At 52.9% G+C, this 12269-nt stretch overlaps 1 protein-coding gene across 1 annotated transcript in view; it reads left to right on the forward strand.

Annotated features, from left to right (window-relative positions):
- The window catches only part of NPHP4 (nephrocystin 4), an 87758-nt gene that overhangs the window by 57729 nt on the left and 17760 nt on the right, over positions 1-12269 (forward strand). The window contains exons 16-19 of the mRNA XM_063317712.1: positions 396-556; positions 1227-1407; positions 8315-8443; positions 11581-11792. Of these exons, the coding sequence (XP_063173782.1) occupies positions 396-556; positions 1227-1407; positions 8315-8443; positions 11581-11792 (683 nt within the window). The remainder of the gene's footprint in view (positions 1-395; positions 557-1226; positions 1408-8314; positions 8444-11580; positions 11793-12269) is intronic.

The following is a 12269-nucleotide window of genomic DNA, read 5'->3' on the forward strand; positions in this document are numbered from 1 at the left end:
CAGTCTTGTCTTGAAACCTTCCACTGATGGAGCATCCACACCTCCATAGGGAGGCTGGTCCACTGCTTTATCACTCTCATGCGCAGGAGGAGATTCCTCCTTAGTTTGAGTTTGGGTCCCTCTCTGTAAAGCTTCCACCCATCGGTTCTTGTTCTCCCCTCAGTTACTACGGAGAATAAATCCACGCCCTCTTCCTTCTGACAGCCCTTCAAGGATTTGGAAGACTGCTGTCCTTTAAAGGGTCTTGTCCTCCTGAGGACGAGACCCTTTAAAGGGTAAATGGGCACATTAGAGTAGGTTTTTGTGGGACGGTAACTGTCGCAGGCCAGTTTGCAAGGCTGCGGAAGTATATTGCCATATTACTCGTGCACGTCGGCCCGTTTCTTTCTCTGCAGGCTCCCCCGGTTTCCATCTGAAGTACATGGTGGACATGGGCTTCCTGAAGCCCGGCGAGCACCACTGGTTTCTCCAGTACCTCGCCCAGAATGCCCTGCAAATAGATGTCTGGGACGGAGACTCCTTGCTTCTGGTGGGATCTGCCGCTGTGAAGCTGAAGGTAGGTGGGGAACGGCCTAGTGGACTTCAGACAGAGAAGGTGCCTTGTGTTTGGGAGTGGGGCAGGCGACTGGTTGCACAGTCTTGAGGTTTGACCCAAGGGGGCAGCCTTGAGGAGGGGGCCTGGAAGGGAGCGGTCACAAGAAGTATTTTGAGATGCAGTTCCAACCCTACCTTTAAGTACATAGAAATCTGTCACCAGCAGAAGATCTTCAGACCTCAAGCGAGGTGGAGATGGAAGAGTGAAGACCATGAGAGGGACATTTTGCAGAGGAGGAGGGACGGGATAGCAAGGGCAGAAGCTTCTGGGGGAGAGAAACCGTTGCAGGCCTTGGAGGGCTGGGTGTCAAAATGATGAGAGCGTGAGCGATTTTGGGGGCCATAGTGGGAGAAGAGACTGTTCAGTAGTCAAAGGTAGAGAAGACCTAGGCATGGACCAGACATTTTACAGAAAGGAGGGAGAGGGAGGCCAAGTTCTGCAGAAACAAAGTGGTTTAGAGGTGGGCTACCCAGGAAACGGAATGGGGCAACTTGGCAACTAATTCTGGAGTCCTGAGTGTTGCCAGGGGGCACTGGAGGTGGAGTGATGGGTTCCTGCTTTCAGACATGCACCTCACCAGTGGGGAGCCCAGCTTCTCGTTTGCCCAGCCACCGCTGAGCTCTCTTTGCAGCACTTGCTTCGCCAAGGCCGGACAGCGGTTCAGGTCTGCCACGAGCTGGAGGTCATCACCATGGAGTACAGACTGGATGCCACCGTGATGAGCGGAGAGGGGTTCCGGCCTTGGGGGGTGAAGCCCATCGGAGTCCATGCGGTCGTGAGGGGCCAGCTTCACCTCCGCCTGGCAAACATTGGTGAGATGCCCTTCTGACTTGCTTCGAGGGCTTTGCCTCAGCAGGGGAGGGGAGAAACTCAGCAGGGCTGGAGATGGTGGGGGGTCCTTGGATAGAGATCTCCACCAGGGCTTCAGGCTAGACTGGGAAATCGAAACACATCCCAGAATAAGACAGCAGCAAGCCTCTTCTCTGCTGGGACCCTGTCTGTGTCCCCAGGAGCCAAGTTCAGTCAAGGGTGTCTTCTCCTCCACAACTCTGGAACTTCACTCGTGGAAGACGGGCCTTCTTCACTCAGCGGTTGGAAGCATCTCTCCCTTGACCCAGCCCAGCCCAAAACACCCCTTTCTTATTAAAAACACACGTGCCGCGCGACAAGGGGATGTGTGATCTTCTCTCCTGACGGCCTGCAAAATTGGCCCAGGGTCCAGTTGTCCTCAACTCCACGCTGGTCTTCTCGCAAATAACTAGGGGGAGAAGGTCCTCGGTAGGAGATTCTCAACCCACACCTTGAGAGAGCACTTGAGGAAAACGTGCTTTGAAACACGCCTTGCAGATGGGCTTTTTGGTGCTGATTTGGAAACAGCTTGCAGGTTGAAGTTGGAACAGGTGGCTTGAGCCCCTGGAAGGACAGAAATGTCTCCTTCGCCCGTTCCTGGCTCCATCTAGATGTTTCCCCAGTTCTTCTGGGCGAACCAGTTCATCCCCTTCTCCCGTTGGCCAATTTAACTGCCACTCTTTTCTCAGTCCCCAGCTTCACCCACCTGCATGCCGAAACCGGCCAAGGCTGCTTGTAGGAAAGGCCCCCTTGAATCTGGGGGTAGATTCCAGCCCTGATCACACAACCCCACCTTGCTAAGAAAGGTGCCTGCCTTGCCCTCTGCCCAGCCACGTTTTGAGCTCTTGAGAAAGGACTTCCAGCTCCTTGGGGAGGGGCTGGGGAGGAAACGCCCCCCCCACCACATTGCCAAAGTCTGTTAGCCCCTCTGCGCCTCGACACCAGTAACAACCCTGGCTTGCTGCAGCACAATGGAAGCACACAAGTCATTAATTCTGCTTAGTCTTGTTTACAAGCCGGCCCTCAAATGGGGCTTTGAAGGAGACAATAGAGGAAGATGTGACACTCAATTAGGTTTGAGTGAAAGAGCCCCCCAAGGGGGGGGGTGATGCAGGAAGGGGGAAAGCAGGAAGGGGGAAAGCTGTAGGCACGTCAAGACCCCTAAGAGGCTTAGCTTTGTAGCTGGGGCTTTAATTCATCCTCCTGCAAAAGGCAGGGGGACTCCATTTTTTAAACAAATCCTTATCTTCAGAAGAAGGATTAGGTTCCACTCCACCGTTTCATAAATTGGCATTTTATCCTTGGCCTGCGAGAGGGGCGATAAGCTTTGGGGAGAGGCGGGACGGGACCGAGATGATCAATCCCGAGACGAGCGGCTCGAACGTCAGGCCGGCAGTGGGGCAGCCACCCGGCCAAAATCCCGGGAAAGGGCTTTGGCGAGTCCTCCTCTCCCCTTTGATTTCTGGGCTGGGGGCTCTCAGGCTCTTCGACCCAACCCGACCGATTTTACCAAGATGTCCAAAAGGTTCCACAACTTTTGCCGACTCCGAAGAACTAGATTCGTCTCGGTGAGGCCAGGGGATCGACTTTGCAGGGCCAGATCCCTTTCTGCCCCTCAGCCAGGAGAACTGCAGGGAGGGATTCAAGGGGGTGGAGTGTCCCATCCCTTCCTCCTCTTCTCCCCTCCCTCCAGCTGTCCTGACTTGGTCTGCGCCCTTGGCGCTTCCTTTGCTTTGCTCGGAGAGTCTAAGAAGTCGTTCTTTTGCCACCGACGAACCGGCTGTAGTTTGATCTCCTTTTCACCATAGAAACCCAGAGGCCTTCCATTGCTAAAGAACCTTTTCTCAGCCTTCACATCCTCCAAAGGGGGTGATGGGCAATTTGGGGTTTCGTTCTGGCTTCTCTTTGTGGCTTTCCGTAGGCCCAAAGTTAATGCCGTTGGATTCCACTTTCCCGTTAATTGGACAGACTGTAACCTCCTTGTCTGGTTTTACGTCTTTTCCTGGCTCATCTGCCCTTCGTGCGCCGAGACCAGGCTTCCTGTATTTCTCCCCCCCGCTGCAACTTTTTAATCTTGATTGAATGTACCTTCATCTACATCAGGCATCTCTCTTGGCTTCCCGCGCTCCCCGCCCCACTCAATTTTGAAAGAATATTAAAACGTGACATAGGAAGTTGGCCAACCAAAATCAAAATGCTGGTCCCTGATTGGCAAGAAGGGGTTTGGGCCCCACAAATTTCCCCCTGGGAGGATAAACAGCCCCCTGGGGGAGCCAGTTCTTGTCCTGGGAAACAGGGCCCATCGGATCAGACGGCTTGGGGGGGCCTGCCCACTCTCAGGATTTCCTCTGGTTCTCACCGGACTTAGACACGTCAGGATCTGAACAGGACATGCCAGAGAAACAGGAGCCTGGTCCTCCCTTCCCTCAGGCGTGCCCTCCCCATCTTTCAAGGGCTCAGCTTCTTCAGAGTTACAGCTCCTCCTGTCCTGGAGGGTTTTCACAACCAGGAACCCCAAGAAAGCAGGGGTCCTGGTCTCATGAGGGTCGGAGACCTGTCCGAGGAGACAGTTGCTGGCCGCTTTACTCAGCAGAGCTCTTCAACTGATGCCGTCCCAATGATGGACCAGCATCACCCAGACCGTCCCCAACCAGTGCTCCCCCACCGATTAGGTTGATTACTGCCCTCTGTTCCAGCTGGCACACATCTGGAGGACACAGCTGCTCCTCTCAGGAACCCGTCCTGTTTCCCGGGCTTCTCCGGCGGCAGTGTCTTCCTGCTGCTTTGTTCTTCATCTCGATCCTCTTTAACCTTCTCCTCGTTTCAATCCGTCGCATTTCCTGTCTCCTCCTGAACACGCTCAGAAGCTTTCTGCCAAGAATCCAGGTCATTTCTCAGCTTCTCTTCTGCCTGAGCCTTTCAGAAGGGGACACGGAGGAGTTGGAATGCGATCCGTTTCAGCTTTCCGCAGAGTCCGGTTCCCTCGGTCCCCTCCCCTTTCTGCCTCAGTTGAAAAGGAAAAGTATAAGACAATTGATTCGCAGCTATTACCGTACGCAGACCTCCCCTGAAACACGCATGTCTGCGAGAACGGTGCCCCCAAATCGGGAGACAGGGCCGAACAGGAAGGATAATCTTGTTTTGGTCTGCAGAGTAATTTGGGAGGGATAAATGCAGCGTGGATTAAATATTCCAGTGTTTTAGGGTCTCACCTTCTCCTCATTGCTGCTGCTTAATTTTGGGGGGTGGTTTCATGCAGGAACTATTGCTCTTATCTCAGCACCTTTTTTTCCAGCCAGCTCGTTTTCAGTCTTTCCCTGTGATGCTATTTTCTTCTGGATACAAATAATCTGTCATTCTTTATGAATGTGTCTTCCCCCTTTCCCCTCCCTCCATCCCTTCATCTCTTCTTACTCCCCTCCCTCCCTCCCTTGCTCTCCCTCTCCCTCTCCCCCTTCCCCTCCCTCCCTTCATCTCTTCTTACTTCCCTCCCTCCCTCCCTCCCTTACTCCCCTCCCCCTTCCTCCCTCCCTCCCTCCCTCCCCTTCCTCTTCCTCTTCCCCTTCCCCTCCACCCCTTCCTTCCTTCCTCCCTCCCTCCCTCCCTCCCCTCCCCTCCCCTCCCCTTCCCTTCCCTTCTGTGGATGAAATTACCCAGACCCTTTCTATTTTATGGGATCATGATTCGGAAGCTGTACATTTCTCCAAAGTCTGGCAAAAGCCTGTCCAGTGTGTGACTCAGCAAATCTAAGTAGGGGGCACCCTTGCTAGTCCATGAATGGGAGACCATCCACAACCTTTGTGGCTGTAGACCAGATTGGGAAGTTGACAATCATCCCAGAAGGTGGCAGGAGGAAGCCACTTCCATGTTGCTCGCAAGGAAACGCCACAGATATTCTTGTGGGGTTGGTGAGCACCACCTAACGGTCCTTGGCCGGTTTCCATACTGGGGTGGAGGAGCACCAGTTCTGAGACCCCTTGGGGCTGAGCCATCAGTTCCTAGGCTCCTTTCAAAATACCGTGTTAACCTTCAGTACCTTAAGCGGCTCTAGACTTGGACACCTTAAGAGCAGCTCGGACTTGCCCAGGTTCCTATCAGCTTTGGGGGCGGTGTTTGGTGACCCCTTACGAAAAGTGGAACAGCAGGAGATGTGGGATCTGCTCCAACACGTGGACTGTGGTTCACCACGTCTGGAGATACTTCCTGGTGATGAGACTCTGCTGAGACCGTCCGTTTCTGCCGCTCAGTCTTGTCTCTTCTGGCTGACGGTGTCCCCCGTGGCTGGGTAGGGCTTTCTCAGCTTTGCCACTGGAGGGTGTTTGAACTTGTGGAATTTCGCCAATCAGTTCAGACTTCCGACACGTGTGGAAAAGGAGAAGGAGATGTCTCCGCCTCCTCCCTTCTCGCTGCCTTGTGGCAGTCCTGAAAAAGACCCACGCCCCATCTCACGCCCCATCTCCAGCCAGAGGTGCCCAGGGTTGACCCAGGGAGGCATTCTGCCCTCAACGCCACCCCGTCCCCTGATAACGAAAGAACGTTGGCATCATTCAGAGCTCTGAGCGTGGGACGGCGTGGCTGCCCTCGTCTCGAGGAGACCCCACCAGCAGAGAGGAATCTGCTTGCGCCTGGGGTGTGGATCAAGAACGAGGCTCTGGAAGAAGCCCTCCTTCGCTGCACCTTTGAAGCCGCCTTCGCAGCATCCAGGAGTGAAGACATCTCTTTGGGAGGAAGCCATTCTCCTTCCACCCTGTAAATCAAAGGCCTTCAGATGCCAAAAGCCGTAGGTGTCTCCTTTGATACTGCCTCTGCTCTGAAAGAGCTGAGCCTTTTTTAAAAAACTGGGGGTGGGGGGGGGAGTTTTGGCTTGCAGGTTGAGCAGGAGATCAAAAGAAGTATCAGTGCTGAGAAGGGATTGGATAAACCTATTATGCACCAAGGTGTTTATTTCTAAAAGTCAAAGGGAAGCCCGCTCAGCTCCGCTTCAGTGTCAGAAAAATACAAAACAAGGAAAGGTGATTGTTGCTGCCGAGGCGGGGAGGAAGCCATCTGAGGGCACTGTTCCTTGGCAGCGCGAGACCCTGCGGTGCCCTTGCAGAAGTTTTGATGCATGCAACGTCCTGGACAGCCCTTGATGGAGAGACGAATCTGGCTTACTCCCTCACCTTGATTATTAATGATGTCTTTGTTTTCCCTGTCTTCTCAAAAAAGGAAGCTAGCCTGAGGCTTCGGGAGATTTTCCAAGCAGGGGAAGCGAGCAGAGAAACCCCAAGAGGAGAGGGGAAGTCTCCGTCTCCCCCAAACCAGGCTTCGTACGACAGCATCTTGAAAGTCACCCGCTTGCCAAGTTGTCGAGACTGGGAGCTTTGTGAAACGCTGTTGACGTTTCTGGGGCAGGACCCAGATTGTCTATTTAGGATTCACCCCTCACATTCCACCAGACTCCAGTGTGGCCAGGATCAAGTCCAGGTTATACAAAGAGAAGCTGGCTTGGTTTCTCCTGTTGCTGTCGTGTTCTGTGTGTGGAGCAACTGGTATGTGGCAACACGCAAACACGATGCAGTCTGTGAGGCCCTTAGGTGTGCAACCTGGGGCAGGCTAAGCCTTCTCGGTTGAATGCTGTTAGGAGCCGGTGTCCATCTCTGTTCCCTTTGACCTAAAGTGTGTAGAGAAGAGCAACTGAGGCGGAGAAGGTCTTGGAAGCTAAATCTTAGTGAAGAACTGGGCATGTTTAGCCTGGTGTATCTCAACCTTGGCAACTTTTAAGCTGTGTGGACTTCAACTCCCAGTATTCTAGGAGTTGAAGTCCACACAGTTAAAGTTGCCAAGGCTGAGAAGGTTTAGCCTAAAGAAGGAGGAGACACGATCACAGTCTTCCAATCCATGAAGGACCGTCACAGGGAAGAAGAAAATGGACTTACTCATCGCCCCCAAGGCTAAGACGAGAACCAGTGGTTCGAAGCTGAACCGAAGCAGATCGAAATTCAAAATAAGGAGGAATTTCTTCACCATGACAGCTGTTGAGCACAGGAACAGCCTCCCTTCTGGAGTGATGGGGCTCCGTCACCGGACGGCCATTTGTCTGGGGCAGTCTGAGGACTCCTGCCCTGGGCAGGGGGTTGGGCTAGAGGACTTCCAAGGTCCCTTGCGATCTGTGGTACTATGACTCTCAGACACCCTGGAGGTCCCATCACCGTTTCTTTAATCAGCCCTCCATTCCTGCCTTGTCTTGCGTTGTCTCGAAGGCCCCTGCACTGGGGCTGCATCCCACCTTCTTTGAGAGCTTAAGTCCCCCTTGAGCATTAGCTCTTGTTAGTAGCAAACCAAACGTTGACTTTCTCCAGAGTTGGGACTGGATTCCAGCCAGATCTCTCCCACCTTTCCAAACTCTTCCCGCCCCGGCGCTTCCCTGCCTCTCCCACCGATCTCAGAATCTGCCCTTATCCTAAGGCATCTCTGTGGAGATGGTCTTCACCGTTCCTGGAGACGCTGTTGTTGAGAAACGGTCTGAAGTCTCCACCAGTGGCCAACCTCGTCTGGGTCTAGGAGCTAAGGAGGAGAAGCCCTGTCTCGTTTTTGGAGGGGAGACCTTGAGGGAGCTGTAGGCTAGACTGAAGCAGCCAAGGGCCACCTGAAAGCCACGGAGACGTGCCTGTGAAATCTAGAGGAGAACTGGCTTCAGAATAGGCTCGGCTTAGCTTGGAAATGGGCGAGGGCCACCAACCCTTCCCTTCCTCAGACAGAGGAAGCTCAGATGACCTTACCCCTGGTCTAGTCCAGCCCCCGCTCTGTCACCCCTAAACATGTCTAGGGTGAACCCTGCTCATGGGGACCCCCTACCCACCACCTGTCTCCTTTTCACTTCCTTTGCAGGCCACCGGTGTGAACAGGGGCTGCAGAGGACACAGTCTTTGCCCCCCTCTCGGACACGGGTCATCTCCTCGCAGGACGGAGCCAGGGGCTTCCCCGGGGGCAGTTTGCTCTCCAGGAATGCCCGCAGGGGTAGGCCACGTTTGATTTTGGGGGCTGGGGGGAGGTGGGTAGGCAACAGAAGGGCGAGGTGGGACCGTTTGTTGAGCTTGTCTAGATTGGCTGGTAGAGTTTGATGTTGGGATTGGGCGATTGGGCGGGTATCGTTTATAGAAATGGTGTTTACCAGTCTTTCTCCACCTTCTGGCCCTGGAGGAGGCCTTGAAATGTTTTTCAGGCCTGGGGCAGCCCCTGCACATTCAGGCTCAAACACAGGCCGGAGCTGTCAAAATGATCCTATCCGTTTCATGGGCTGGCCTGGATAGATGCGTGAACTGTGTTCTTAAACTGAAAATGAAGAACGAAGCTTGCCTCTTTAACGGGAAGTGGCCTGAATTTGAAATAAAATTTTTAAATAAATCGTGGCCTCCCAGGGAACCCCTAGTGACCTCTCGCGGAACCCGAGGGTGCCACGAGACCCTGGCTGAGAAACCCTGACGTTTACTACCGTTAAAGTTCATGTATTTTTTTTTTCTTGTTTTTGCTAGTATCTGTGCTGGAGAAGGTTGGAGGTCTCTCGTTTTTCTGTATCTTTTTCCTGCACTTTTTAGTTTATCTTTTCTCCTTTAGTCCTTCCTCAGCCTTTTTCTCTCTTCTGGTATTTTATTTTGATGTTGAAACTTCAATAAAGTTTAAAGAAATGGATTTGCAGGCAGAGGATAAGCAGGTGTTGCGTGGAGAATGGGCTCCCCAACTTCTTTATTTTCTCGTCCCGTTGGAGGGATGCCCACACTTCCTTTCCGAGAAAGCCTAAAAGGCTGAGGACTGGACGACTCTATGCTGAGAAATAAAGATGATGCCAGAGGCTGGAGCCATGCTGTGTAACGCCACAGGGCTTTTTTTTAAATTAAAATTAAATTAAAAAACTGGTGGCAGGCCCCAGCAGAGGTGCCAGATGAACCAACTGCCTTGTTCCACCGATGGCGCTGCCTTCTCTTTCCCCGCCGAGCAGCGATGGGCCAAAAGCTTCGTCCAGGTTTCCCCATCGTAGTGCATTTGGATGGCATCCTGGCTGGGGATTCTGGGACTTCGGGAGGATGCTAGCGGCAAAGACTGGTCCAGAACAAAGGGCTTGACGGGGTAGCCTTCCCTATTTATTCTCAATTTCCTCTATTCAGAGGGGCCTAGAATGAGGGGAGATCTCCTCTTTATTTCCAAAAACAGTTGGAAAACAATTGCAGGTAGTCCTCGCTTAATGACCACAATTGGGACTGGAATTTCGGCTGCTCGGCGAAGCGGTCATCAAGCGAATCCAACCCGATTTTACGACCTTTTTTTGCAGCGGTTGTTAAGCGAATCACCAGGGCTGTTAAGTGAACCACATGGTCGTTAAGCAAATTTCATGGTTCCCCATTGATTTTGCTTGCCAGAAGCCGGCTGGGAAGGTCGAAATGGTGATCACGTGACTGTGGGACACTGCAACGGTGACAGATGTAAACTGGTGGCCAAGTGCCCAAATTGTGATCACGTGACTCTGGGGACGCTGCGACGGTCGTAAGTGGGAGGACCGGTCGTAAGTCGGTTTTTCCAGCACTGTCGTAAGTCCGAATGGTTGTTAAGGGAGGACTACCTGTAAATGCAGTTTTTAGGTAAAACAAAAGAAAGCTTTTTGCACTGAACACCAGATCCAAATTTTCCCAGCGGCGGGGAGGATTCAGGTGGCCCTGAAACTATGTGAGGTTTTCTTTCCTGCATACTTTCAGGATGGCCAAGTCCCAGTTTGGCGAGTGGCTTAGTGGCTCAGCCATCGTGGCTTACCACGTTCGCCTCTTTCAAGCCACCGAATAATCCAGGATTAGTTACTCTTGCTTGGCTGGCATAAATTGAGTTGGAAGGCAAGATACTGCCTGAATAGGAAAAGGCTCTTTGATCAAAGGAAATGCAGAAAGCTACCGTCAGCCATTCTTAGCCTGTGCTTGATGGGAGCTGGCCAATCAGCCTCCTGCCTTACAGGGACATTTCCTGAATGAAACGGCTGCAGATGTGCAGCCAGATGTGCCAAACTGCACTCCGGTCCTGGCGCGTTCTGTTTCCCTCCTGCGGTGCCCCAGTTCTGGAGGTGGTTCGTTGTGAACCACTCTGGAAAACCACAGGCTGTTTTCGCAGCAACTGGGTCGACCCATTCCAGGGGGAAAAAAAACAAAACCAGGGGACATCAGAATATTCCAGGACTGAAACCTGGCCTTGTGCTCAGCACCCTTCCGAAGCTCTGTTTGGGGGAGGCTAGAACTATCCCCAAAAGCTGACGCTTAGGGGCCCACAGATGCTTTTTCCCCATCACACGCTGTGCCCATGGAAGTAAATGACGTTATGGGCTTTAATGTGGCAGCTGGATTCTCACCAGTTGCGGTCAACAGCGTAATCCCCCTTTTTGCCCAGCTGAGGGTCTTCTGCAAATCCTGCCAGACAGAAGCAAAGGGATCCAGTAGAAGAGAATATAGGACTGTAGGACCATAGAATATATCGGGGGAGATGGGCGGTAACATAAATTTAATAAATACATAAACTAAATAGAGAATAGAAGCAAAGGGACGCTTGAGGCCTTTCAAGTCTGAGTCGAGTTCAGATGTTTTCCAAGCTTTATTATATGAACTCCTTTTGTGTGTGTCTGTGCGTGTGCGGGTCTTATAAAAGTGACTTCAGCCAATTTGTCACTGCTGGGGGAGAGCGGTGTGAACGTGGAATCAGTTGAAGGGCAGCCGATGCACCATCAGGGCCGAATTTCTCATTCTGTGCCAGTGGTTTTGATCTCACATTTCCCCTTTGGATCGGAAGCTTCTATATGGAATTGAAAATGGCCCGGAATGGCGGTGTTACCAAATATCCCGGGGTTTTCCTTTTGCACTGCTCCCCAGCAGTGGAACCTGGATGCCCAGGGCCTCCGACTGAGCCAGGCCACGGATTGAGCTCGCCCAGGGCCTCTGCAGCTGCTGGTGATTCTCCGAATGTTTTGGTCCTGCGAGGACTTTTAAACGGACTGAACTGGAAATGGCCTGCCCGTTATCCTAGCCGTGGGGATTGCCCGGTGCAAACCGTCGGCCTCATTTGTGCTTCGCGCGGATTGGGCTTACTGCTGCCTCTCCACACGCATTTCTGTGTGTGTCTTCTAGCCAGAAACGTGTGCCAGGCCCAAAAGCTGGCCGATGTGGACAGTGAGCTGGCCGCCGTGCTTTTCTCCCGCCTGCGTGAAGTCAGCGCAGCCTTCCAGCACACCGGCCACGAGGCCAGCATCGCCCGACAGCGGAAGCTGGAGAGGATGCTTTCCGTGAGGAAGAAGGAGTCCCAGGAGGGCAACTGCGGGAAGAGAAGCAGCTTCATCCTGGTGAGGGGGTTTTGCAATCCGATTCAGACGGTGTTTTATTTTGGGCAGGCTGAGGGCCCACGGGAGTGGCCCAACTCGCACCGGCTTTCCAGGCTGCCGGGGTCAGAGCTGAATTGAGTAGAAGCACATGGCGGGCGGGTGTTGGAGGTCAGAGCAACACAGCCAGAGGTTGTACAGGTAGTCCTCACTTAATGACCATTTGTTTAGTGACGGTTCAGACTTACAACAGTGCTGAAAAACTGACTTACAGCCGGTCCTCCTGCTTAACGATTGTCACATTTCCCCGTGGTCACAGGATCACGATTCAAGTGCTTGCAATTGGTTCACATTTATGACCACCACCATCCCACGGTCATGCGATCTCCATTTTTGACCTTGCCAGCTGGCTTCCGGCAAGCAAAATTGATGGGGAACTGCGTGATTCACTTAACAACCATGTGGTTCGCTTAAAGGCCATGGTGATTCACTTAACGACCA

Source organism: Candoia aspera, chromosome 18, assembly GCF_035149785.1.
Source record: "Candoia aspera isolate rCanAsp1 chromosome 18, rCanAsp1.hap2, whole genome shotgun sequence".
In the NCBI taxonomy this organism is placed as follows: Eukaryota; Metazoa; Chordata; class Lepidosauria; order Squamata; family Boidae; genus Candoia; species Candoia aspera.